Raw genomic sequence first — 27878 nt, forward strand, 5'->3', positions numbered from 1 at the left:
AAAAGTTACAAAGAGTTTTTATTAACCAATTTCTTCAACTCATCTCCTCTACCTAACAAAAATAAGCAAGAATACAGTCCTCTGATTGGACTGCCAGTAGCGAGAGCTCAAGCACAGAATAGCTGCCAAGCCAAGCGAGGCCAATCTAAAACAGCGTCAGTCTCCACCCAGTGTCACTGGAACTTTGCTCATACAAAGGTGATCTTAGTCCGGGCTTGATTCACTTGCCAAATATTGAGTTCTTCGTATTCCTCCAGAGCAGCTTCCACCTGCGCCGGCGTGAATCCCTTCGAGATGCATCTTTGCTCTGCCTCAGAGTACTTGATAGTACGCGTGGTGGTATCTGCGACCATCTCTCGAATTGTGGCAAAGATTACATCTGCTGGCCGCTGGGCTCTGAAACCACACAATCTGCGTCAATCACACCGGACAAGGAACAATGCAGAAAATAGCCCCAAGGATCAACCTGACCAACACCCATGAATCTCCCTTATATCCCAGTATCCAAAAACAGCAGGGAGCACATGCTGGGGCAGTTTATCCCTCACAAGGAAATCATGAGGAACACATACAGGATAAAAACACATTTCCCAATAATTGTGAAAAATAAGGAGGTACAGGTCTAATCACAAACAAGAGAAAATCTGCAGATGCAGCACACACTCAGCAGGCCAGGTAGTCCCGATGATGGGTCTTAGAAACATCGACTGTTTACTTTTTTCCATAGATACTGCCTGGCCTGCTAAGTTTCTCCAGCATTTTGTGTGCGTGAAGCACAGGTCTAAGATGAGAGATGAGAGATTTAAGGACATCAAGGCAGCTTCTTCACAGAAAGGATGGTGCTTATTTAGAATAGAAATAATGGTTGAGGCAGGCACATTAGCAATGTTTACCAACCATCTAGGTAAGTACAGGGTTAGGTTTAGAGAGCTATAGGCCAAGTGAGAAGGGATGAGGTGGGCTAAAGGACCATACTAGAAGAGTCTATGACTCAAGAATCAGACTGGGCCTGGGCACACTCACAAAATGCTAGAGAAACTCAGGTCAGTCAGCACCTATGGTTTATTCCCTTCCATAAATGCTGCCTGACCTGCCAAGTTCCTCCAGCATTTTGTGCGAGTTCCTCAAGATTTCCAGCATCCCCAGAATCTCTTTTGACGATATGTGCCCAACCCCATAGTCACTCAATCTTGGGCTGAAGAGTTAAAAATAAACTATATACACATCCAAGAGCTGATCCTGAAAATCAGCCCACAGAACAAGATAAACACAAGGGCTGGTGGGAGCAGAAAGCAGGAAGGGATCACGAGCACAGACTCAATGACAGGTGTAATTCTCACCTAGTGGTTTGATCCCGGTCTCCGAGCAGAGAGTCCTTGGACATTTCCATCAGCCTCATCGCCTCGTTCACATCTTCCTTCTCCACACTGTCAACCATGCGAAGCCGAGCCTTTGGACACAGGAACACCATCAACACAAGATTACAAGCTTGGAACGAGGGCAGATTCAGGAGTGAAAGGTGATCAAGAACAGGCAGGAGGGGGACTGCAAAGACAGAACAGCTAAGGAAAAGCAGCTGGAGGACAGAAGTGGAAAGGACTGCGTCAGGAGAGGGTAACTGAGCCCCACAGTGGCCAAACAAGTAAACCCTCTTCCCTCCTGCACAGATCTGGTCCTCTTCCAGTTCCAGCTCTCCTTGCTCTGGGCATGAATCCGTGGAATGTCTCATCATGCAGAAGAGGGAAAGTAAGAGAGCCCACGAGTTCTGTATTAACAGGATAATCCCAACCAGCTGATTGTTTTGCCAGGCTCTGCAGTGCATCGTCTCCGAGACCCCAAGCAAATCCTGTTTGATCAACATTCAACCATCTCTAAACAGCAGTAGCCACAAAACAACAGTCCAGTAATCCCTCCGAAATGGCAGAGTGGGATCCACATGCTTCCTACAAATAGGATCATGGCAATCTAGCCACAAGCTCTGGAGCACTTGTTGTGGTACTGGAGTAAACCTCCAGGGGCTCGCTGCAGTCTCACGCCAGCACTGTCAGACAGAGACAAGTGCAATGCCCCTGGGATACCCAGCAATTGCCCAAGTCTCCACCTCCCAACACTGACCACTCTGAAAGATGGGCTACAGGACAACAGGCTAGGGTGGGAGCTCAGACCAAAGACCAGGTAATTCTCACATTTAGCACAACGACCTGTGTTCAGCTTGTGATCTTACTTTGACAAAGCACACTCCCCAGTGCTTAGATAGCACACAAACTCAGCCTGGGAAACCTAGGCTAGCCAACAATAAGACCATTTAACATAGGAGTCATTGAATCCCCTGTCATTTGATCATGGCTAATTTATTTTACCTCTGAACATTCACTTGCCTTCTGCCTGTAACCTTTAATACCCTTACTAATCAAGAAACAATCTGCTTTAAACGTACCCAATGAATGCCAGATTCACCATCCTCTAGCTAAAGAAATTTGTCTTCATCTCTGTTCTAAAGGAACATTCTGAGGCTGTGCTCTCTGGTCCTCGACTCTCCCACTATGGAAAACATCCTTTCCACGTCGACTCGGAATATCCAGGCCTTTCAATACTTGCTAAGTTTTCAGTGAGATCCCCCCCACACCCCTATTCTTCTGAACTCCAGTGAGTACAGACCCAAAGCCATCAAATGATCCTCATACAATAAACCTTTCATTCCTGTGATCATACTTGTAAGCCTCCTAGGGACATTCTTGAAAACCTCTCCAAAGCCAATACATCCTTCCTTACCCAAAGCTGCTCACAATACTCCAAATGTGGTATGACCAACACCTTTTAAAGGCTCAACATTATATTCTTGCTTTTATATTCTAATGCTCTCAAAATGAATGCTAACACTGCATTTGCCTGCCTCAAGCTAATCTTTAGGGAACCCTGGAAAAACATTGTAACAGATTTGTCAGGCAAGTTTGCAATAATCAATATCAGTAACTGATAAGCCAATTCTATATAAGAAAGAGCAGTTTTCTGTTCAGATTTCAGAACAGTGTGGGTGGTGGGGATCCAAACTGTTCTTGTGCATAAGTAAAATAAAAAAGAATGTTTGAGTCATGAGTGTGTGTGTGTATAAATGTATGTTCTGGGCCCAGTTATTTTATTATCGGCAACAACAGTTACTTCAATAGGCCAAAGAACTAGTTTCTGCGCTGTATCTCCGTGAACAGAAATGTTTACAGATCCAAAGGCAGTTTCATCATTAGTGGTGAGGACAGTTTGGTGGTAGTGTTGGGGGGTATGTGAGAAAGGGTGAATGAAAAACCCAGCTGTACCCAGGGCTGACCCACGTCCTCGCCCCAGTTCCTGCACTAACCGTCCAGCCAATTCACTCAGTACTGTTGCTCAGGAACAGATCACTGAAATTGGAAAAGATCTCAGTAAGATAAACGGACGATGACCATGTCTGTAGGTCTTCAGATCCCACTTAAAATCAACCAGTGCCAAGTCAGAACAGTCCTGCGACTCCCTCCCAGTGCCATAACATGCGAGGTTACACCGTGGAAGTGGGCAATGTGAAGCAGAGGAAGGTTCTATTCCTGGACAGTACACAGATACAGAACCAGCCAAAGCCACTATCAGTTTTGCACGAGTTTGCACAGCAGGACAGACTGAACCCAACACTGCAAAGCCACAAGGCACTTTGCAGCAAATCCAGGGCAGATGCGCTACACTCAGGAGTGGCAGTTAAAACCCCTGCCACAATAGCCACACAGAAGGCACGAGGAATTGACTACAGCCGCGTCTGGTAACCCAGCCTGTGACGGGATAGCAACTGAGTAGTTGGGTCAAAATAAAAGTGAAGGGTAAAGTGATGGTATACACCCAGCATATCTAGAGCTCAGCTTAAACCAACCCATGCACCTGCCTATACATCCATTGAAGAGTCAGTACAAGCTGCTGCCCACCACGGCTACAATGTAGCCCTTTGGACCAAATGCATGCAGCACAGTTGGTCCCAGGATATCCACATGGACCTATGATCAGAACACTCAAGCTCTGCTGTGGAAGTGAACTACCGAACCTCCACTACTCGGCCCATAGTGAAGAATCGAGGCACAGTTGACTCCAACAATCCCTGTCAACAGGGAGATGTCCAGCAGACAAGTTTCACAGTGCCTCACTGCGCACCAGTTTCCAACTTAATCTCTGCCATCTTCCTTTGGTTTTCACCCAGGTTGCTACAGGGTGTTGCCCTTGCCCCTGGAGTTCTGGAAGTGCTTATACTGCAGTAGATTTGAGCAGTACTACCTGCACTAACAGCACTTTGGAACTCCAGGAAGCAGACTCCGCAGTACCATCAGCCTCCCACCCGAAAGAGCCATTCGCGCCACCTCACTAATTCTGTCATCGCCAAATGGGTACAGCGCATGTGAGTATGGCTCACGGTGCCCGAGGAGACACAATCATCACCCACCAGCAAGCTCAGGCCACCCCAAGTGCTCTTTCCCTATCCTCCCCCAAGCCCAAGCAGCAGAAGCTATCAATCACACACACTCAGCAAGACACAACCTCAGGTACACAGCAACACAAACAATTGGAAAGCACACCATCAGAAAGATGGACAACCAGAAATTCACGTCACGTCCACTAGTAGACACATACGCAGGCAGAGTGCTGAGGATCAGGTACGCAAAACCCACTGAGGGCTACTCTAGAGGGTCAGAAGCTGGCTGCAAGGAACTGCAACACGTGACCAGCCAGAGACCTGTCGTACCCGGGCTCTGCCACGAGTGCCATAGCTAGTGAGTGGAACATCAACAACAGCTCAGGAGGCTGCAAACCGTCATCCAGGAGAGACTTAGACGCAGGGCCGGGAAACTGCTGAGGCGGAATCAGGAAAACAAGCACAACCGCTGAAGCCAGGCGATTGGCATCTGCGCCGGAATTGGCTGCGTGGTGCTACAAATGCCCACAGTGCAGTAGGTACGACTTCACTATCTGCACTGTCAGCACTTTAGCACTGGCACAGCCCGCAGCGGCAGCTGCCCAGTCTCCCAACCCCTGGGATCATATCAGCCAGAGCCAGGACTCGTCTTAACACTGACAGTCCAAGTACAGTCTGGTTATCAGAACTAACACTGGTATGGGCCAGTCTGGGTCCATGATAACCACTGATGTTTCTACACCCAAGTGCCCTGCCCTTATCTTTAACGTGAAACTTACTTATTCTAGATTTGGTTCCTGTTAAGTCCTTCAGTAACCCCGCCGACCCTTGCTGCAACATATACTGTTATAAATAAAGATCTGTTTGTGAACATAGGAGATATGAATAGTAAGCTTGCAAATGACTTGGAAAAAAAGGGATGTTTTTGACAGAATACTCATAGACTATGGTGTAGCGTCGTAAGCAAGGGCAGACAGAAGTTAATCCTGATAAGTACAAGCCCCTGCACTGTGGGAGGACTTTTGCGGAAGGTTGAATAGGTTAGGACTTTATTCCCTCAAACTTAGAAGATTGAGGGGAGGTTTGTGTTCAGTTCTGATCCCCTACCTACAGGAAAGAATAAGATCAAGAGACTTGAGGGCCCAAGCTACAGGGAAAGGTTGAACATGTTAGGACTTCATTCCCTGAAGCACAGGAGAATGAGATTTAATGGAGGTATGATGGGCGTAGATAAGGAAAATGGAAGCAGTATTCAATGACTCTATAGTATCAATATTAATTCCATTTACCAGTGCTTGACAGGCTGCTTTCAGCTTCTTGATTTCACCTAGATACTACATAAATGTTCATAGAACACTACATCACAGAAACAGGCCGTTCAGCCCATCGATCCTGTGCTGAGATATTAGTCCCATCGCCCTGCATCCAGACCATAGCTCTCCAATATTGAGATCAACCCCACATCCAACTTTGCTGGCAGCTCATTCCACACTCTCACCACCCTCTGGGTGAAGTTTCCCCTCACCTTCCCTTTTAAGCATTTCACCTTTAATGCATGACCTCTAGTTGTAGTCGCAACCAACCTCACTGGAAAAATCCTGCCTGCTTTTCTATCTATACCCCTTATAATTTTGTACACCTCTATCAAATCTACTATTTTACCAATTTTCTTTTTAAGGAATAAAAGTCCTTTCATATAACTCAGGTCCTCAAGTCCCAGCAATATCCTTGGAAATTTTCTCTGCACTCTTTCAATCTAATTTACATCTTTCCTGTAGGTAGGTGACAACTGGACATAATACTCCAAATTAAGTGCCTCACCAACGTCCTGTACATGAAAGTGAGAAGATAATCGATCGGAGTGATAGGGAAGTAGTCACCTCTAAGTTGCAGGAGGCAGGTCAGGAGAAATGGAAATGTGAAAAGGCAATTGGTGCAGAGCACACCTGTGGCCATTTCCCTCAATTGTAAGCATACCATTTTGGATACTATTGTGGGGATGAGCTCCTAGAGAGACCAGGTTCCTGGCACTGAGCACGGATCCATGGTGCAGAGAAAGAAGGAAAAGAGGGGAGCGCTAGTGATAGGGGACTCAACAGTCAGGAGATTATGTAAATGTGAATGGGATTCCCAGGTGCCAGGGTCAGGGATGTCTGGAGAACACCTACAGCTCACGCTGCCTAGGGAAAGCTACAGCCATCTGTCAGGACAATACACACCCATGCAATCATCTGTTTGAACTGCTTCCATCTGGCAGATGTTACCAGTTTTTCTATGTCCGCACTTCCGGACTGAAAAATAGCTTTTCCCCCCCATAGCTATAATTGCTCTGAACCAATCGATCAAGCATCATCCATAAATTTGTTGTATTGCTACTTTTAATACTGGTTTCATGGCTGTCGTGCATCTGAGTTGTGCTTTTGTACTGCTGACATTGCTTGCACTGGCTGGTTATTTGATTTTATTTATTGTTTGTTTATTTGTTGTTTTATAGCATTGAGTATGAGAGTTACAAACTCAGTTTCGCTGTATTGGTGCAATGTACTATGCAATGACAATAAAAATATTTCTATTCCTTCCTATGTCATAGAAAAAGCAGAGGTCTTGAAGAGAGAATTTAGAGAGCTAGGCAGAAAGCTGGGAAGCAGGACCTCCAGGGTAGTAATTTCTGGACTGTTACCTGTGCCACATACCAGTGAGGGTAGAAACTACAATTTGGCAGATAAATGCATGGCTGAGAAGCTAATGCAGGGGGCAGAGCTTCAGGTTCTTGGATCATTAGAATCTCTTCTGGAAAAGGTATGTCGGGTTGCACCTGCAACTGAAAGGGACCAAATATTCTCGCGGGCAGGTATAAATGAATTTGGCAGGGGGGTACAAACCAGAGTGAAGGGACTCGGGATAGGATGAATTGTAAAAAAGCAGGAAGGGTAAGCAGTTGATAGGACAAAATTGCAGCTAACAGGGCGAACATCAGTGCATTAGGGATGCAGAATCAAAAAGGGTTGCGAATAGAGAACTCAAAGTGTTGTATCTCAATGCACAGAGTATAAGAACTAAGGAGGAAGATCTTGTTGCACCATTACAGATTGTCAAGAATGATGCTGTGGCCATCACTGAATCATGGCTGAAGGATGGTTGTAGCTGGGAGCTGAATGTCCACGGTTACATGTTATATCAGGAGGATAGGAAGGTATGCAGAGGGGGTGAAGTGGCTCTGCTGTTAAAGTACAGCATCAAATCATTAGAAAGATGTGACATAGAATCCGAAGATGTTGAATCTTTGTGGTCGGAGAAATAACGGGGGACAAGCAGATGGCAGATGAACTAAATGAGTATTTTGCATCAGTCTTCACTTTGGAAGACATCAGCAGTAAATATGTCTCTGGGCCTGTACTCACTGGCATTTTAGAAGTCAATATGTGTGAAGTTTAAAAACCTACTACCTTTCATAATTTAGGGATCAAATTTCCAACTCATTCTCCTGTGATGCATGAATCTATTCAACATTTCCTTATAACTCCAATCCCCGCAAAATATCTCTGTGCTCTTAATGAGATCAGGTCTTTGGCACTGTTTGTGACTCAGAAGGAGAGGGGGTGAAGTAGAATAGTGATAGGGAATTCCATATTTAAAGGAGCAGACAGATTATGTGGCCATGAAAGAGGCACACTGATGGCATTTTGCCTTCCAGGTGCCAGGGTGGAGGATGTCTTGGATTAGATCCACAGCATTCTAAGGGGAAGAGTAAGCAACCAGAAGTCGTGGAACATATTAGTACCAACAATAAAGGCAGGAAAAAGGTGCAAGTCCTGAACAAATATGGAAAGCTGCAATGCAGGACCTCCAGAGTAGCAATCTCTGGATTGCTGCCTGAGGGGGCAAGAATAGGATGATTAGACAGAAAGTGTGCTGGGGGCAAGGTTTCAGATTTCAGGACTACTGGAATCCCTTTCAGGGGAAAGTATGTTCCAGTTACACCCGAACCCAAGAAGGACCAAGATCCTTGATGGGCATATTCGCTAGGGCTCTTGGGGAGGGTTTAAATTAATTTGCAGGGGTGTGTGAAGTGTAGTGAAAGGGCAAAATTGCGAACAGTAGATGAGTTAAAGTGTAACACGGGAGCAAAATCAAAAAGTGTGATGAAAACAGGACTGAAGGTGCTTTATTTGAATGTATAGTATACGCAATGAGGTAGGCGACTTGTAGTGCGGCAGTTAAGAGTCTGGAATGAGAGGAGCTGTGCAAAGCTGAAGTTTCTCAGTGTAATTCAAATTGCACAAGACAGACATGTCACAAAGGTGAAGTATTCTAAAGGCAGGATGTTCCAACTGTGGCTAAGAAGGGAAGTCAAAGCTAACAGAAAAGCAAAAGCCCAAAGTCAGCATAGTTTAAGGAGAAATCCTGCTTGACAAATGTGTTGGAATTCTTTGAGGAAATAAGCAGGATAGACAAGTTACTGGATATTGTATACTTGGACTTTCAGGTGGCCTGTGACAAGGTAGCGCGAATGAGGCTGCTTTAAGTGTAACATGGGAGCAAAATGAGGGGGATCTTATTGAAACGTATCGAATATTGAAATGCCCAGATAAGAACGGATATGGAGATGTTTCCTGTAGTGGGGGAGACTAGAACTAGAGGGCTCAGCCTCACATTAGAGGGACATCCCTTTAGAAGAGATGAAAAGGAATATCTTAAGCCAGAAGATAGTGAAACTTTGGAATTCATTGGTACAGATGGTCGTGGAAGCCAGGTCATTGAGATTGATTAGTCAGGGTGTCAAAAGGTTTCAGGCAGAAGGTAGGACAATGGGGCTGGGAAGGATAATAAACCAGCCATGATGGAATGGCAGAGCAGACCTGATGGGCTGAATGGCCTTATTTTGTTCTTGGTAAGGGTCTTTCCTGTAGGCAGGTGACCAAAACTGCACACAGTACTCCAAACTAGTCCTCTCCAACATCTTCTCCAACTTCAATGTAACATCCCAACTCCTGTACTCATTACTATGATGTGCACTTAATGAGCACCTTGCACGCTGTACAACTGTAACAATAAAAATTAACCAACAACTCTCATTGAATTAAACTCATTAGGTCATTCCGGAGAATCTGTGCTGCAATCCTATTCAAACCTCCTTTCCCTGTGACAAGGAGGCATCAAACTGAACTTTATAAACACACAGTCGAAAGAAATAGAAGCGGTTAACAGAATTAAATAATATGTGATAAGAAGCCAAAGATCTAAAACATGGACAGATAGAGGAGCTGCTTGTCTGGTGAATGCCAGGTGAAACTGAGAGGGCAACAGGCAAGCTGTACACAAAGTTCCACATGTTTACAAATGGGACTCTTTGAATCCTTTCCAAAGCTAGACGACTTATCAGTCATACTCGGAATGGCGGGGCCGGGATAGTGGGAAGCTCTGTATTTAGAGGTACACACCAGGGCAATGGAGATACGCAGAATTGACAGCAATGTCCTGGCAGAGGTAAAGGTGGTATCTTTGTTGATTCTCGACTCTTTCCTCATCTCCACATAAGCAGCAGTGATGTAATCAGCCAATGACTCAGGGATCATGGGCTCCTTCTTCTTGCAGAGAGTGATGTAACGCCTGGACCGGAGAGAAGAGAAACACGTGATGTATGCTCTGCCCACTTTCCACCAACACTCACCCAATGCTACAAAGGACACAGTACCTCATGAGCTTCATGTCCAGTGGCTGGAACTGGGAGGGTGGCTGCTTGCAGTGCTGGTGTACGTAGGTGATGTGCTGGGCGAGCCTGAGAATTGATAACAGCACGTTAAATACAGTACTAATAGAACTCAGCTACTGCTTTTTGGGAGCCCCAGTGATAACTTGAACCAGACCACAGGTTTTACTGAGCCCAGTGATCAGTAACCGTACATCTCAACACAAACCTTTTGCAAATAACCTCAAGCTGCACTGTTGTAGCAAAGAGCATATACCTCTACCCCCATAAACAAGGCTACGTCTTCTTGAGATCCTTTGCCATGGCATCACCTTGATATTCTTCCCAAAACTGGACAAAATATTCCAACCACATCCTGTTGTACAGATGTTCAATTTCTGTGACAAGCTCAAAGGCCAAATTTAAACATAAATCTATTTCCAACAACACTCCTCCAAGCCATTCCCCGTTGATGTTTCTGACTCCCTCTGCTCCTCCACTACCATTTACTACTGATATCTCCTCTGATGCTCCACGTAAAGTCAGTCAGCTAGCGTCTACCCACACGATATTCCTACTTGTGTAACTCGTCTGTCATAGAGGTTCCGCGCTTACACATGAGCCCACACACAAACCTCAGGTCATTATCTCGGTTGGGTTTATCCTGAATAAGCCACAGGAGATCAAATCGGGAGAGCAATGCCGCTGGGAGCTGGATGTTCTGTTCAACTGATTTCTTGGGGTTGTATCGGCCATACGCAGGGTTTGCTGCTGCCAGGATTGAGCAGCGGGCGTTCAATGTTGTCATGATACCAGCCTGAAATAAAATCCAACAAGCAATCACCTTGAGGAGGGTGTTCAACGTAAAAACAAAAATCACCCTGACAATATGAAGGACCCAGATAAGTTCCAAAATGATAAATAATGGTTATTTGTCAATATTCTGCACCATTCCCTTTCCCAGTTACCTTCATTTACCCCTGGTGTAAGGATTCCTACGCAGTTATCCTCAAACCTATTGAACAGTGAAAGGCCTTGATAGAGTGGATGAAGAGAGGTTGTTTCCTACGGTGGGAGAGTCTAAGACCAGAAGACACAGCCTCAGAATTAAGGGGGTCCTTTTAGAACGGAGATGAGGAGGAACTTCCTTAGCCAGAGAGTGGTGAATTTGTGGAATTCTTTGCTACAGGCAGCTGTGGAGGCCAAGTCTTTATGTATATTTGAGGCAGAGGTTAACAAGATTCTTGACTGGTCAGGGCCTGAAGGGATACAGGGAGAATGCAAGAGACTGGGGCAAAGCGCAGAACTGGATCAGCTATGATGAAATGGTGAAGCAGACTCGGTGGGCCAAATGGCCTATTTCTGCTCCTATATCTTATGGCCCTAATTATGACTCTCATTACCAACCTTCTCTCCACTTTATCTTCTTAATTTAAATATCCCTGCCGTTTTGACATTACCTGAAGGCTTACACTCCACATCCAAAGTGATAATGCACAGGCAGTGGACCTGGTCTCTATCTAGTCTCGTGGTAAAGCATGCCCAAGTGGCCCCCCAGGTTTGTACCACAGGACAGCCTGGCATGTACCCCCTCCTCACCAATTACACTCACGATTAAAATCAAGTGGGTTTAATCACCTGGTTGTAGCCTAGCTAGCCTTCCCAATTATGAGCTATCCTTTCACGAGCTTCAGTTCAAAGTTAACAATCATTTTAAGAGAAACCTACTAAATTACTGTTCAAATACCTCTGTACTTAAATAGTATAAGTACTCAAATTCACCGAGTTAAATACCTCAAAATGCCAATAAACTGCTCAGTTTGGGAAAACTCTCCACTGGACGCAGTCAAATGCAACACAAGAAATGATTCACAAACAAGAATATCTTCAGATGCTGGAAATCCAAGACAACACACACAAAATACTGGAGGAACTCAGCAAGCCAGGCAGAATCTATGGAAAAGAGAACAGTCAGCGTTTCCGGCTGAGACCCTTCATCAGGACTGGTGAAGAGCTTCAGCCTGAAACATCAACTGTTAACTCTTTTCCATGGATGCCATCTGGCCTGCTGAGTTTCACAAGAAATGACTGCAATTTTTGGCCATCTCAACACTAAAACCTAACTCCAGAACTCAAAAGTGGTTGCTCTCTTGATATTAATTTCATTCAGTTTTCTAGGATTTGTTGTGGAGGGGAAGCAATCTGAGTCCACAAAGAAACACTATGACCAGATAAACGGAAATCACAGGTAGGTGCTGAATGTTGTTGTCACCCACTGGGCAGAGTAGCTCGCCGGAGTCCTCTGCCCTGGGCCGGTCTTTCACATTACTCCAGTTATAGCCCATCTTCTTGATATATCTTTCATCTCCCAGGGATGAGGTCTGTTGGTGTTTCTGTAGCACTGGGTCTTCAAACAGGACGAGGCTGCCAGCCCCCTTCCCAATCCTCATCCTTTGGCAGACAGCACTGGGACTGTCCATGGTGGAGTTAAGTGAAAGTGGCCCCAATATAAACTATCACATCCTACAAAACAGCAGAATGAAAATGCCCTCATCTTCCACTCATTTGTAACAGTGTCCAATTTCCTAATTGATCCACCTGTTGGCAGCTTTACAGGTCTGCACGTCCTGAGGGACATACAGTATGGGAACAAGACATTTAGCCCACCAATCAAGTGATAAGCAGTGGGTACCCATCCATACTAATCCCATCTCCCAGGACTTGACGTGTACCATTTTATGTCTGAGAGATTCAGGTGCTCAATCGAGACTTCTTAAAATGACTAAATGCAGACTCCTTCAAACCTGGGATACTCGAGCAACCGGAAGTGAAGCATGGGGAGGAGGCAGAACTGCAGTACAGGGCAGCTAATAGCTGTGGAGATCAGAGGGAAAGAGTACTGAAGGGGGAGGGGGAGGACTGCATCACAGCCCTGGCATGGAGGCTCCAATACACAGGATTGGAGACCCAGCCAGTTCCATCCATCACTTGCACAACCCTCCCCACGATCAAGAACATCCTTAACGAGATGCTTCAAAATACCCTCACTAGACATCCTCATCATCCATGACGGGCCTTCTTCACATTACTACCATCAGGGGGGAGGAACCTGAAGACTCAATGTTTTAAGGGCAGCTTATTCCCCTCTGACATTGGATTTCAGAAGTCCATAATTACATGAATAAGACCTAGTTCTTTCTTTTTTGTGCTACCTAAGTAATAGTTATGTTTATGTCTCACAGTACCGTCGCCTCAAAACAAATTTCACATCGTACAAGTCAGTGATAATAAACCCGATTCTGAATGAAGCTTTGAATGTAGGCCAGCAACAGCAGAGATAAGAAGACAAGAGCGACCATAAATTTGGACAGGTTGATTGTGGAGAAATGGAGAAGCTCTGAATTATTTACTTGACAAGAAACAATGAGGGAGGGAGATCCTTATCTGTACTCAACTTTGAAAGAGGAAAAAACACACTCCCAACTCCAGAAGCTTATTTGATTATACTTACCTTAGCAATGGAGATAGTCTGCTGCTCCATGACTTCATGAATGGCAGTCCTGTCAGAGTCCATCATCTTATCAAACTCATCAATGCAGCAGATCCCTTGGTCAGCCAGCACTAGAGCTCCTCCTTCCAGGATCATCTCCCCAGTGACCGTATCCTTCATAACCGCAGCGGTCAAGCCTACACCTGAAGAACCCCGGCCTGTGGTGTACTGACCTGCAAGCAGCATGTACCAATGTCAGAAGTGTGCATGGTGAGCTGGGGACACTGTGCTAACCTCATCAATCATCCCACTACGCTACGCAGCATCTAACCTCCCTTAATGCTTACTTCAATCCATGCAACCCTCCAACTCCTCCCCAGCCCAAACTAATGGGTCTTCTCTGTAGCTCCCAACCAAGGCCTCACACACGTTTGTTCCACTCAGACCATTACAACACCAACTCTCCTCCTACATCTTTACAAAACACTGGTTAGGTTGCTCTTGGAAAACTAGATACGGTTCTGGTTACCAAGCTGTAGAAGTGATTACACCAGACACACCATAGAGGATTATCCACTGGGATTGGAGGATTTTACTTACTGGAGTGAAGGCGTTTAAGGGGGAACCTCCTGGAAACATATCAGAATGAGGGGATAGGGTACATCGTCAAAATCTTTTCCCGTGGTAGGAATATCAAAAACAAGAGGGTGTAGATTTACGGTGAGGAAGGAAATTTAAAAGGGCATTTTGTTTTAGAAGCAGAGTTTGAGTTCTGGAACACCGTGCTGGATGTGGTGGTTGAATCAGATGCAATTATTACATTTAAAAGGCATCTAGACACTCATTTAAATAGACATGGTGGAGAAGGAAATTGACCTAAGGTGACTGAATAGGAAGTGTAGATGGGCAATGGGATTGGCACGTACATGGTGAGCTGAAGGGCCGGTGGTGGTGTTGTATCTATAACTTAATGCCAACGTAAGCTTTCCATAACTGAAGCAGCTTCAGACTTGGGCAATTAAAGAGAACTTCTGATTCTGCCAACTGGAACAAACAAAAGGGCTCATCCTTTCACCACTTCCTCATGATTGAGACATCCATTGCAATTAGACTGAAGCACTGGCTAGCGTTAGGAAGGATATGGATCATGTGCAGTTGAAGAGAATTAGCTTAGGCATTGCATTCAGTGCAGATATAGTGGGATGAAGGGCCTGGGCTGTACTATTATATGTTCTGAATACACTCAACACAAAAGTACAAACCTGGGCCATTCAAACTCTTCAGATGTAAGCATTACTCATCTCTGAACCATTCTATAGAAAGCCAGCCTTCTGCAAGAATGCCCCTACCACATCAACTGGTGATCGGTAACAAGACCCGGCACATCTAAACTGGTACAACAGGGTTCAGCTACGAAAGTGAGGGCTGGGCACTTACTCCTTGGTGCCAGTCTGTCAATGTAGCAAAGCAGCTGGGACTTGGCCACACCTGGATCTCCCATCAGACAGATGTTGATGTTTCCTAAAAATAAGGAGGGAGAAGATTCCACTGAAGTGAGTATGTTCAGTGAGAGATGTTACATTACCTCTGGATGCAGTGGCGTCAAAGCCAGACAAGGAAACACAGAGTTTGCTGCTAACTGTGCACGAGACTGGCAGATATCGCTCACCACCTCGTGGCATCCATTCCAGAACCCACTAATTCCAGTCAAAGGATTGTGACTTTGGTGAAGACACAATTCTCAGTAGCAAGAAATTCAAGGGAGAATTTTGTGGAGCAAAATACAATTAACCTAAAAGAATTACTGTCAAACTTCTACCCACAATCGTTAACTTACGACTGCTTGAAAAATAGCACAAGCAACTGGGAGAATGGGACCAAACCAGCTTAGAAGGTACTCATTTCCCGATCACAGAGGGGTAAAGTTAAATGACATCGGCTGATCAGCAAGTTAGATGTAACCAGCTCTTTAATAATAGCAATCCAGAAGTAATTAGTCCCTCTATCCATTGGGAGGATAGGGACACCCAGTTTAATAAGGGTTTCTTCCACAAACATCAAAAAGGAACATCACCCACCCACAGGAACACTTGAATGCGTCCTATTACAAAAGGTCGGTTTCCAGTCAGGATGGGTATACAAGAGTCACAGAATCAGGAGTACACAGAAAACCCAGAAGTATAGAAACCATCCTTGTCACAGGTCTCACCTCTGATCTTCATTCCTTTAGGAGACTGATTCACACCTCCAACCAGAAGCAGCAACAGTGCCTTCTTCACATCCTCATGCCCATAGATCTCCGGGGCAATTGAGGCAGCCAACTTCTCGTAGAAGTCATCCTCTGCAAAAAGTCCACATCAACATTAGCAGCAAAGGGGTCATCACCATCCCCCAAAAGGTCCCGCCAACTTGTTCCTTGCAGATAGCCACAACTCACTTCGAGAGAACGTACTACACTTCAATGCTACGTGTTCAGCACTTCACCAACTTACCTGTGATTTGCCTCAGCTCCTCTTCACTCAACTCCTGCGCTCCTAACTCATCATCCTCCGATTTATTCATCTGACTGATCCTGTGAGCATCCAAGTACGTCTCTGAGAGGAGACCCTAAAATCAGTTCAAGAGATTAGTCAGGAATCACGAGTCAACTGTACCAATACATCCAGTCCTGGCTCCCGGAGCACAGCACCATGACAGAAAATGTGGCCTGTAAGCATTCAGTCTCAATTCCCGCTCTCAGGGAAAATAAATTCATAGAACACCATAGCGCAGAAACAGGCCCTTCGGTCCATCTAGTCCGTGAGAAACCATTAATCAGACTAATCCCATTGACCTGCACCTGGATCATAACCTCCATACCCCTCCCATTCATGTCATTATCTAAATTTCTCTTCAATGTTGAAATTGGCCCCACATTCACCACTTGCGCAGGCACCTTGTGAAAAACTTCCCCCTCATGCTCCCATTAAGCATTTCATCTAGTTGTAGTCCCACCCAATCTATGGAAAAGGCCTACTTGTATTTATTCTATCTATACCCCTCACAATTTTGTAAACTTCTATCAATTCTTCCCTCAGTCCTCTACATTCTAAGGAATAAAGTCCCAACCTATTCAATCTTTTCTTATAACTCAAGTCCTGGCAGCATCCTTTAAAATTTCTCTGTACTCTTTCAATCTTGTTTACAACTTTCTTGTAGGTAGGTGACCAAAAGATGGTCTTCCTCGCCGTCCACTAGATCCCCAATCTTGGTGTCACCTGCAAATTTGCTGTTCCAATTTTATGAATTTATTGATGAGATGCAACACGGAACAGCTGCTTCGAGCTGTGCCACCCAGCAACCATTTTAACCCTAGCCTAATCATGGGATAATTTACAATGATTTAATTAACCTACCACCCGGTTAAGTCTTTGGACTGTGGGAAGAAAATGGAGCACAAAGAGGAAACCCATGCGGTCACAGGGTGAACGTACAAATTCCATGCAGTGGCAGGAATTGAAGCCCGGGTCGCTGATCCCGTAAAGCGTTATGCTAGCCACTACACTACCATTCCCCCCTAATAATTTACCACATTGTCATCCATATCATTGATATATGGCAAATAACCAATCCCTGGAGGGTACCACTAGTCTCAGGCCTCCAGTCAAGACAGACACTCTGGCTTCTCTCGCAAAGCCCATGTCTAATCCAATTTACTACCACATCTCGAACGTCAAGCAACTGAACCTTCTTGACCAACTCCCATGCGATACCTTGTCAAATGCCTTGCTCAAGTCCATACGAATGGTAGGGTGGAGATACATCTCTACTACAGGAGGCGCCAAGGTGCTCCTTCCCTCTTCTAGTCTGCAGGTCAACTTTGGGCAAGTTATAGCATCTACCCTTAACCGCCCAATCAGGGTCAAACGGATCCACGGGAGAAGTTGATGGATGGTCGTACGAGCAGCTTAAGTGACCACTGACGCCAGGCACACAATTTCTGAAGCGCATTGACAATGGTTGGGGTCACCCGACTTGTAAAGACACTGTCCGGAATGAGACAATTGCAAATCACTTCTGTGAAAAGAACCAATCATGGTCATGGACAGACCATGATCGCCCACGTCATACAACACGGCAGAATGACAAATAAAGTCCTTGAGACAATGTCCACTGCTTTGCCTTCATCAACTTTCCTGGTAATCTCCTCAAACTCTAAAAGATTGGTTAGGCATGACCTACCATGCACAAAGCCACACTGACCATCATGGTTGAGTCCCTGTCTATCCTGTCCATTAGAATACCTTCCAATAACTTTCACACTACTGATGTCGGCTCACTGGCCTAGCTTGTTCTTAGAGCAGGGGTCCATGTCTTAGAGCCTTTCTTAAACAGAAGAACAACATTAGCTATCCCCCGATCCTCAAGCACCTCCCCTGTGGTTAAGTATGTTTTAAGTATCTCTGCTAGAGCGACTACAATTTTTGCATTAGCCTTGAGGAAACACACTGACAGACCCTGGGGATTCATCCACCCTGATTTAGCTCAAGTCAACAAACACCTTCTCCGTATTCTGTATAGTGCCCCTGATCTTGCGGCTGCATTGCCTTGTGTCTACAGACTACGTACGTCCTTACCTTTTTGCTGATAAACAGAACAAGTGCTTCCAAGGACCACTAAAAAACTGAGAACAAAATTTAGCTAACTACTGCTTGGCTTCTCCAGCTGCAAGATGTGATCAAGTTAGCTGCCATTCTGCAAGACAGATAGCCAAGATCATTTTCAAACTGGATACAGTCAACAGGCCAGGGTGGCTCACAAGTTTAAATGACGCTTTGTGCGCCATCACTAATTTCGTAGGCTGGTGAGGTGGATGGGTGAGGGAGAAAAAGAAAAACTGTGTGCAAAAGAACCTTGTTTCTTCAGAATCTGTGACCAATTCCAAACACTGGAGTCAGCCTTTCTAGCTGATGTCAAGGCCCAAAGTGGAAACATCTGAAGTGTGATACACTACAAAAAAAAAAGGGAGACTGACCAGAGAAACAGACCATGACACAATGTGGAGCATTAGCTGTGCATCTGTGTCAGTACTTAAGTAGCAACAAAAGTACAAATGGGCCAATTATGTTTTTCCTGACAAAGTCCTATGTAACAGTAAAGACCTTACGTCTGAACCCTGGGAAGGCCACACACAAGTGCAGGTAAATGGGATTATTGTAGGTGGGTCAGCAGGACAGACAAGGCTTCGGTACTGGATGACTTTATGAATGTGACACTTCCCACAATGTGGCAGGAACTATTAGTTACACTGACAAAAGACCAAAACAAATTGAAGAGCAATAACTTATCAACAGAACTTACAAGAGCACAAGACATAGGAGAACAAGGCCATTCAGCCCAATGAGATGCTCTGACATTTCATCGTGGCTGACCCATTTCCCTCTCAATCTCATTCTCCTGCCTTCTCCCATAACCTTTCAAGCACTGACCTATCAACCTCCACCTTAAGAATACATAGTGACCTGGCCAGTGGCAACCAATTCCAGATTCACCTCCCCTTGTCGAAAGAAGTTCCTCCTCATCCCCACTCTAACTGGAATCACACTATTCTGAAGCTGTGCCCTCTGGTCTTAGACCACAGGAAGCATCCTCTCCATATGCACTATATAAGCCTTTCAACATTCAATAGGCTTCATCGGCCCCTCGTACTTTTAAATTCTAGCAAGTAAAGGCCCAGGGCCATCAATCAGCCCTCATACGATAAGCCTTTCATTCCCAGAATCAGTGTTGTGAACCTCCGAACCCTCTCCAATATCAACACATCCTTTCTTAAATAAGGCCCAAAAACTGCTCACAATACTCCAAGCAAGGCCTCACCATTACATTCTTGTTTTATATTCTAGTCCTCTCCAAGTGAATGTTAATACTGCATTTGACTTTCTCACCATTTACTCAGCCTACAAATCAACCCTTAGGAGTCCTCAGATTTTTGAATTTTCTCTCCGTTTAGATAATTATTTTATTCCTACTAAAGTACATGACCATACACTGCTCGGCACTGCATTCCACTTGCCACTTCTTTGCCCATATGGTCCTCTGCAGCCTCCTTGCTCCCTCAACACCACCCGCCCCTGCACCTAACTTCATATTGTCTGCACACTTGGCCACAAAGCCATCAATTCCATCATCCAAATCACTGAGATAATGTAAAAAGAATCGGTCCCAACACTGACCCACGTTAAACATCACCAGTCACTGGCAGCCAATCAGAAAAGGCTCCCTTTATTCCTACTCTTTGCCTCCTGCCAATCAGCCAATGCTCTGTCCATGCTAGTATCTGCCCTGTAATACCATGGGCTTTTATCTTGTTAAGCAGCGTCACGTGTAGCATCTTGTCAAAGGCCTTCTGAAAATCCAAGTACAAACATCCACCCATTCCCCTTTGTCTATCCTTGTTATTTCTATAAGAATTCTAACAGTTTTAGGGCACAGAAATTCACAGCACATCAGAGGCTTTTCGGCCCACAATGTTGTGCCGATCATGTAACCTACTCTGGAGACTGCCTAGAATTTCCCTACCGCATAGCCCTCTACTTTTCTAAGCTCCATGTACCTATCTAAGAGGCTCTTAAAAGATCCCAAATGCTTTGTTGTATGCCCTCTTTTGCTTTTACATTAGCTTTGACTTCCCTTGCAAGCCACAGTTGTACTATTTTGCCATTGGAGTAGTTCTTCATTTTTGGAATACATCTATCCTACACATTCCTCATTTTTCCCAGAAAATCCCGCCATTGCTGTTCTGCCAACATCCCCGACAGCATCTCCTTCCAGTTTACTTTAGCCAAATCCTCTCTCAACCCACTGTAGTTCCCTTCACTCCCTTGAAACACTGCTACGTCAGACTTTACTTTCTCCCTATCAATCTTCAAGTTGAACTCAATCATATTGCGATCGCTGTCTCCTAAGCTTTTACCTTAAGCTCCCTAATCACTTATGATTCATTACATAACACCCAATCCAGTATAGCTGATCTCCTAGTAGGCTCAACAACAAACTGCTCTTAAAAAAGCCATCTCATTGGCATTCAACAAACTCACTCTCGAGACCGATTACCAACCTGATTTTCCCCAATCATGTTGAAGTCTCCCATGCTTTGAGAGTCACGATTTGCCCTTACAGTGTAACCAACGCCAGTGTTCTTACCTGGATCACCTGCCTGAAGCCCGTCCTCATCATGGGCAGGAAGATACCAGTGATGCTAACGTGGTCCCCGGGCTGAGCTTGCCTGGTGTTTTCACCTCTGCTGTACACAGTCAAACTGCGGGGAATGTTTCCCACCGGCACTTGGTCACTCTGAAGAAACAAACTGTCAGTACTGACCAGTTTCCCAAAGACCGCCTTCCCTCACCCTGTCCCCCCCAAATAAAGTTTTAACCACTCACATGCTCCTGGATCTTAATCTCCTGGAACTTGATGAACTTTGACCCTCGGGACTGCAGATAAAGCCTTCCCCCGGATTTATTGGTTTGACATTCACGGCTGGGACACATTATCAGTGGCATGAATGTAGGAGACTGGATCTGAAACAAGAAAGAAAATTCCCTCACAACCTGTTCACTATCAAACTATAAACCAGTACGAAGTCATAGGAAACCTCTAGGTTTCTTCTCACTCAAAATGGTGCCTTTACTCACTGGGACTCCTGTCTAAACACCAGAAAGTCAGTTTACACCATCTCAATGCAACCTCCAGCTGTACACACAGCTGTCCTGGCCCATTACAAGCTTCATAGTCAGGAGGGACGAGCACCAATTCAGAGTAGAAATGAACTAAATGGTACAATTTTAAGGAATGATTTTGTTTAAATCTGATAACTAGGACCCTCCAGCCTATCTCAGTTGATTGACCCTTCTTGTCACACTGTCGCACCCCACACATGGGCACATTAGTCAAACAGGTGTCATTAAGGCACCAGCCGAGCCATACGCCCTTTGTCAGAAAACGCCCACGCTTCATGACCTGAAATTTTCCTTTGCAGTGAGGTGTACAGGTGGCATCAGATGCAACCCTGGTTTATCACAGCCTCAGTAATCACTGGAACTCGAGTTCATTGAAGATAATATCAAAGTCTCCAGATAAGCTTCAAAGTGGAGTAAGTTGGGAGAAGTGTAAATGGTAGGAAATATGAAAGAATGAGGGGAGCATGGTAGAAAGAGTGAGGAGAAGCATTCTGAACTACATTGTATAACTTTACAGAATGACTTTTTAAAAAATCTGATAACTAAATTCACCACACTGGTTCTGGCTGATTATCAGTGTTAGGGGAATTTTGTGAAAGAAACAAATGATAATTTCTCATGGGAGCCCTGCACACTGACTAACAGACTGAACCAGCAGCAGTTTGACGGGTGCTCTGCATTGTACTTACCGGCTGGTAGGTCTCGGCCCCACACTGATCACAAGTATACGTAGCCACCACCATCATGGGCTTGACTTCCGTCACTCTGGTAACAATACCTCGGACAGTCACGAGCTTTCCGATACTGTCCGCCTTCACATCCCGTATCACCTTTGGCTTCATTGTACTAGGATGCTTGAAATAAACCTCGCTATGGGGAAAGGAGAAAAGCCATAAATCCAACGATTAAGAATTCCATCTCCAAGTGATCAACCCTGCCCTCCCAACTTCAATTCTACATACTCCTAAATCAGTGTTCAAAAAGCCGAGCTTCTGACACCAGCAACACAGCTGAAAATAATTCACTGCTGTCTACTGGGGGAAAAAAAAATCAAATTGCATTAGCTTCAAAGTAAATATGGAAAAAGATACTGTAGGTCTGGTCCACAGGTTGAGATTCTAAATTGGAAAAGGGTCAATTTTGATGGTTTCAGAAACAACCCAGCAGGTTTGGATTGAGACAGACTCTCTTCTGGCAAAGGTGTACTTGGTAAGTGGGAGGCCTTCAAAAGTGGAGCTTTGAGAGTACAAAGTTTGTATGTGCCTGTCAGAATTGAAAGTAAAGTTTTAGGGAACCTTGTTTTTCAAGAGATGTTGAGGCCCTGGTTAAGAAAGGGAAAAAAAAGAAGAGATGAACAGCAGGTAGGAAAATATATGGTGCTGATGAAGTACAAGAAATACAACACTTAAAAGAAATTTGGAGGGCTAAAGACAGACATGAGGTTGACCTAGCAGACAAGGTGAAGGAGAATCCAAATTGGTCGTCTGGAAGTTCAGAATAGTAATCCATGCACGGAGCCAAAAGAGAAGAGGTGATCTTAAATGGATTTTTTTACGTCTGTATGTATTCAGGAGACAGACACAGTCAGAAGTGAGGCAAAGTAGCATCGACTTGATTACAGAGGTGGGGATGTTTACTGTCCTGATGCAAATTAGAGTGGATAAATCCTGACAAGGTGTTCTCTCAGACCCTGCGGGAGGCAAGTGCAGAAACTGCAGGGGCCTTAGCAGAGAAATTTAAATCAGTCTTAGCAACAGGTGAAGTAACACAGGATTGGAGGATAGCCAATGTTGTTCCACTGTTTAAGAAAGGCTGCAAAAACAAACCAGAAAACTTTAGGCCAGTGAGCCTGACATCACTAGTGGGAAATTATCAGGAGGCATTTCAAGGGACGTGATACGAGTATTTGGATAGACAGGGACTGATTAAGGATCGTTAGCATTGCTTCATGGGTGGTAGATCATGCCTGATGTTAAAGGAGTTTTTCCAAGGAAGTTACCATGAAAGTTGATGAAGGCAAGGCAGCGGATGTTGCCTACAAGAACTTTAGGAAGGTATTTGACAAGGTCCTGCATGGGCAATTGGTCAAGAAGGTTCAGTTGCTCAGCATTCAATATTGGAGATTGGCTGTGTGGGAGAAGCCAGAGTGGTAGATGGTTGCTTCTCTGATTGGAGGTCTGTAAGTAGTGGTTTGCCACAGGGATCGTTGCTGAGTCCGTTGTTTGGCAGCTACATCAGTAAATATGTGGATGACATCAAGATTGGGGGTGTAGTGGACAGCAAGGAAGACAGCTGGAAAAATGGCAGATGGAATTTAACGCAGACAATTGTAAGGTGTTGCACTTTTGTAGGTAGGACCAATCAGAGCAGGTCTTACACAGAGAATGGTAGGGCACCGAGGAGTGTGCAGAACAAGGGATCTCAGAATGCATTGTAAGTGGGGGCCCAGGTAGATAGGATCGTAAAGAAAGCTTTTGGCACATTGGCCTTGGTAAATCAGATTTTTCAATACAGGAAATGGGTTACGTTGGTGTGGCCTAATTTAGAATATTGTGTGCAGTTTTGGTCACCAACCTACAGGAAAGATGTAAATAAGGTTGAAAGAGTAGAGAGAAAATTCACAAGAATGCTGCCAGGCCTGGAGGACTTGAGTTACAAGCAAAAATTTAATAGGTTAGGACTTTATTCCTTGGAATGTAGAACATTGAGAGATTTGATAAAGGTATACAAAATAATGAGGGGTATGGATGGGGTAAATGCAAGCAGACTTTTTTCCACTGAGGTTGGCTGGGTCTGCAACGGGAGGTTATGAGTTAAGATAGATAGATAGATAGTTAAGGGTGAAAGGGGAAAATTTTAAGGGGAACAAGAGGAAACATCTTTGCTCAGAGGGTCATGCGTGTGTGGAACGAGCTGTCAGTGCAAGTGGTACACTTGAGCTTGATTTCAACATTGAAGAGAAGTTTGTACAGGCACATTCATAATAGCGGCAGAGGGCTATGGGCTCAGTGGGAGTGGGAGGAGTGGGAGTCAGTGGGAGGAGGCGGTTTAAATGGTTTAGCATGGACTAGATGGATCGAAGGGCACGTTTCCGTGCTGTATTTTTCTATGACTCTATGGCATACAGCAAGCTCCCATAAACAGAAACATGCCAAAAAATATTGTCCACAGCACCAAGGAGTCTCCTTTTGTAATTAATGCCCACCTGAAGGCAACAGAATTTTGAGATACAACGGTGACAGCAGTTTAGTCAACATGGAAAGACAAAGGAATGTCATCGGGATGAAGAGCTTTGCCAGGCCAAAGGAAGCACTCCCACTGCCCATGGTGTTCCACCTGCCTGCCTGATCGAAGGCACTCCCAAAGAACTGCCAGAGCCAGAGAGGTGGGAAACCATGATCCCGTTTTTCTGAAATTGGGGAACTGGAGCAGCAGCAAGAAGCTCTCATATTGAACCAAGTTCTACACTCACCACCCACACTAGTGCTCCTCTACAAACCACATCCCCAGCATGCCTGAACCTGCCCATTCAAAGCACAAGTCCGGCAGTGCATCAGTCCCTGCTGGTACTCACAATCTCCGCAGGAGCTCGGCCGGGTACTGGTTGTGAGAGTCGTGGATTTCGTTGGGATCACGTGTACGCTGCTCCATCATCAGCCTATGTTCGATGTAAACATCCAGTGCATCCTTATTCACCACCTAAGTGGAAAGCAGAATCAAAGTCCTCAGGGTAGACCAAACATTCTGCTCTGACAGTTACCAGCACCAACAAGGCAACAGTCAGAACTTAACCCATGACAGAAAAAGGATCACCTTAAAAGCTTTGCAAGTCTCCAGCTTGGTTACACAGGAAACATTCTCAAGTTCAAGGGTTGCTATGAGTAAGGGTTCTAGAGATTCAACACCTGAGTGTTTTATACATTCAGATTCAACTTAAGTGCATGAGAAGGATACAAACACAAAAGCTGGAAATGAGACACCCAGTGGTTTTGGAAACTCAGTTATTCCTGGAGATAGAAAACATCCCAGCCCCAGAGAGCACACTGGTGTGAACCATAAAAAGCTGGCTGCAAGATGAGGAAACAGTATTGAAGCACAGATGTTCAGAGAGAAAAATCACCCACGTACCTCCCACTGCATCTTCCTTCCCACTAGCCCCGACTCACCTCCCTTTCCTTGTACTGCGGCAGCACTTCCTGAATGGCATCAGCGAAAAGGTTCACGTATCGGCGTGTGTTCTCACAGATTGAGTCCACCAACTCTGGGTCCTCCTCTGCAATGTCATCCAGGTCGATGTAGAGTGCCACCTGCTCACGGTGAGCAATTTGCACCTTAAAAGAAAAGGCCAAGATTTAAGGATAAGGCTTTGCCGTGACGGCTGCACATTCAACTTAATTAAAAAGTAATTTTGTATAGTAATCAGGTGGCTACTAGAATTGAGAAGAACAGAAGCTTGGCAGTTGTAGTCGCTAACTCGGTTATTATTACAGCAACCAAGATACAGTGAGAAACCTCCGTATGCATGCCCTCCAGACCAACCATACCATACTTAAGTTTAGACAGAATAATACCAAATATGTAGTCTTACCATTAGAGAGTGCAGATAGACAAATCAAATGCAAAGTAGACAGATATAAAGAACTCATCTTTAATTTATAAGTCTTATGCAGCAGGAATGAAGCTCCCTTGAGCCTAGTTGTATGTGCACCAAATGCAGGCAAATGAGAAATGCCTCAGACACAAGGTTCTTACCAATTGCTCGACATACTTGAAATGCTTCTTCCCTAGTTCATTATCTGTGTAGAACTCCTGCAGGAACTTGATGCACTTCTCTGTAAGAAACATCAGTCATTAGTTTTGCTCCCATTTCCATTACACAGTAATGCTTTCAAAGTATCCCACTCCAAAGGTGAGCCTGGCATTGCAACACCTGGTCCAGCAAAAATAATCAGCAACTGGGCTCTGTCCGAGTGGAGCCTGCACGCTCCCCTGTGACTGTGTTGGTTTCCCCCCAGATGCCAAAGACATGCAGGTTTCTGGGTTACTTGTTGGATGTAATTTGGCCCTGGTATGTAGGTATCAGAATCAGGAGCTGATAGAATGTGGAAGGACAAAGACAGTGATTTTCTCCAGCATTTTGTGTGTGTTGGCCTTTGACCAATCACAGTAGCCTTGTGCAGACCATTTCCCAAATAGACCCATTAGTCTTCACCCCAATACCGCTTCCTGAGTTTCCTGTACCTAGCCTAGATCAACCCCCCCCCCCCCCCCCCAACATCACCAGTATATCTCAACGTTATGGCCAAGTCACTGGAGAAGTTATGGATATTAAAGTCAGGACAAACAGACATTCGCTTAGAGACACTCTGGTAATTGCTTTACCTTTAAGACCAATGATAACAATAGGTGACTCAACATAATTTCAACAGTTACAATGGCATCGTTTACTTCAGTACTTTGGGTTGACAATGCTTCCTTCAGAATTGCGTTCTACAACGGGTGAATGTTCTAATACCTTCCTTTGCTAGGGAAAACTACTTTTAAACTTCCCTGAACTTACACAATGTTACAATAGTGCAGAAGTCTTAACTTCATAGTTAATGCAGAGCAATGAACGCAACCTCATCGCCTTAACCTTTAGCCGACGCATAAACAGACGTCTCATGGTCACCATTTTGCAAACCATATCTCTTGGACTGTACTTCAGACAATATCGTTTATTCGCTAAGTTGTGCTTTTAACTTAAATTAACTGCTTGCAATTTACATTAAGAACTGCAGACTGGTTCTTGTTTGAATTAATATTTACGATATTCACATAGCCCCCAACAGTGTCTCATCCTGAGAACTGCCTCCATCCCATCCCGGCAGTGTGACCGGTCCAAAAAGCGCCTATATCCAAAACACCGACTGCCCGTCCACACCCCTCTCCCGACTTCCTCCGGCCCTCTGTTTGCTACCCTTCCCCAAGCAGCGCGTTCACCGGCTCTGCAAGCCCCGGTACCGCCGAGGCCAGAGCCCCGTCACGAACCACCCCCCAACCGAGCACACTCTAACCAATGCTTCATATAACCCCAGCCACCTTTCTCGATCTGATAGTCTCTCGGGGGCATGTTCACGACTGGCGCTCCCTCCTCTGGCCGCTCTGTGTCCCGGGGCGCTCCCTCCTCTGGCCGCTCTGTGTCCCGGGCGCTCCCTCCCGCGCAGACCTCAGACTGAAACTGGCGCGAATCCGCGGCCCACGTGACCACCGGGCCAGACGGCTCCACTCGGCGCGGCGTGGGGGTCGCTCTCTTGCCGGGCTAGACACGGAAACTCCCTGGCTGATTGTTCGCACTCGGGCCCAGTCGGGCGGCACTGCCTAGTGAATATTAACGAGAAAACGGCGACGGGTTCACGACCGCTTTCACGAAGGCGCCGGGACGTCAACACTCTCCTACATTCACTACCCGCCGGCCCGAAGGTGCCGCGGCTCAATGGCGCCAAAGCACCCGGAAATCTCATTGGCTGCACCTGACCTTTCATCCTGAACGTCATAGTGCGCCACTGACCGACTCCA

The 27878-nt window shown here is 45.3% G+C and overlaps 1 protein-coding gene across 1 annotated transcript; it reads right to left on the reverse strand.

Annotated features, from left to right (window-relative positions):
* On the reverse strand, window positions 1-27553 carry mcm7 (minichromosome maintenance complex component 7). The gene is made up of 16 exons (XM_073052041.1): window positions 27402-27553; window positions 26073-26152; window positions 25487-25651; window positions 24895-25019; window positions 22010-22190; window positions 21024-21161; window positions 20785-20934; window positions 16095-16209; window positions 15812-15943; window positions 15040-15123; window positions 13624-13835; window positions 10748-10929; window positions 10119-10202; window positions 9865-10033; window positions 1341-1450; window positions 1-396 (listed from the first exon to the last, which is right to left on the reverse strand). The coding sequence occupies exons 1-16, from the start codon at window positions 27430-27432 to the stop codon at window positions 189-191; spliced, it is 2166 nt and encodes a 721-aa protein (XP_072908142.1). The 5' UTR covers window positions 27433-27553; the 3' UTR covers window positions 1-188.
* Window positions 27554-27878: the final 325 nt, after the last annotated feature.

This window comes from Hemitrygon akajei, chromosome 7 (genome assembly GCF_048418815.1).
Source record: "Hemitrygon akajei chromosome 7, sHemAka1.3, whole genome shotgun sequence".
NCBI lineage: Eukaryota > Metazoa > Chordata > Chondrichthyes > Myliobatiformes > Dasyatidae > Hemitrygon > Hemitrygon akajei.

Excerpts from the sequence above, each read along its gene's own strand:
- mcm7 (XM_073052041.1), bottom strand. The coding sequence starts at position 27,432 with ATGCCCCCGAGAGACTATCAGATCGAGAAAG. Across the intron at positions 15,944-16,094 it reads GGAGCTGAGGCAAATCACAG|AGGATGACTTCTACGAGAAG; the intron begins GTAAGTTGGTGA and ends GACTTTTTGCAG. Across the intron at positions 10,034-10,118 it reads CTGGACATGAAGCTCATGAG|GCGTTACATCACTCTCTGCA; the intron begins GTACTGTGTCCT and ends TCTCCGGTCCAG.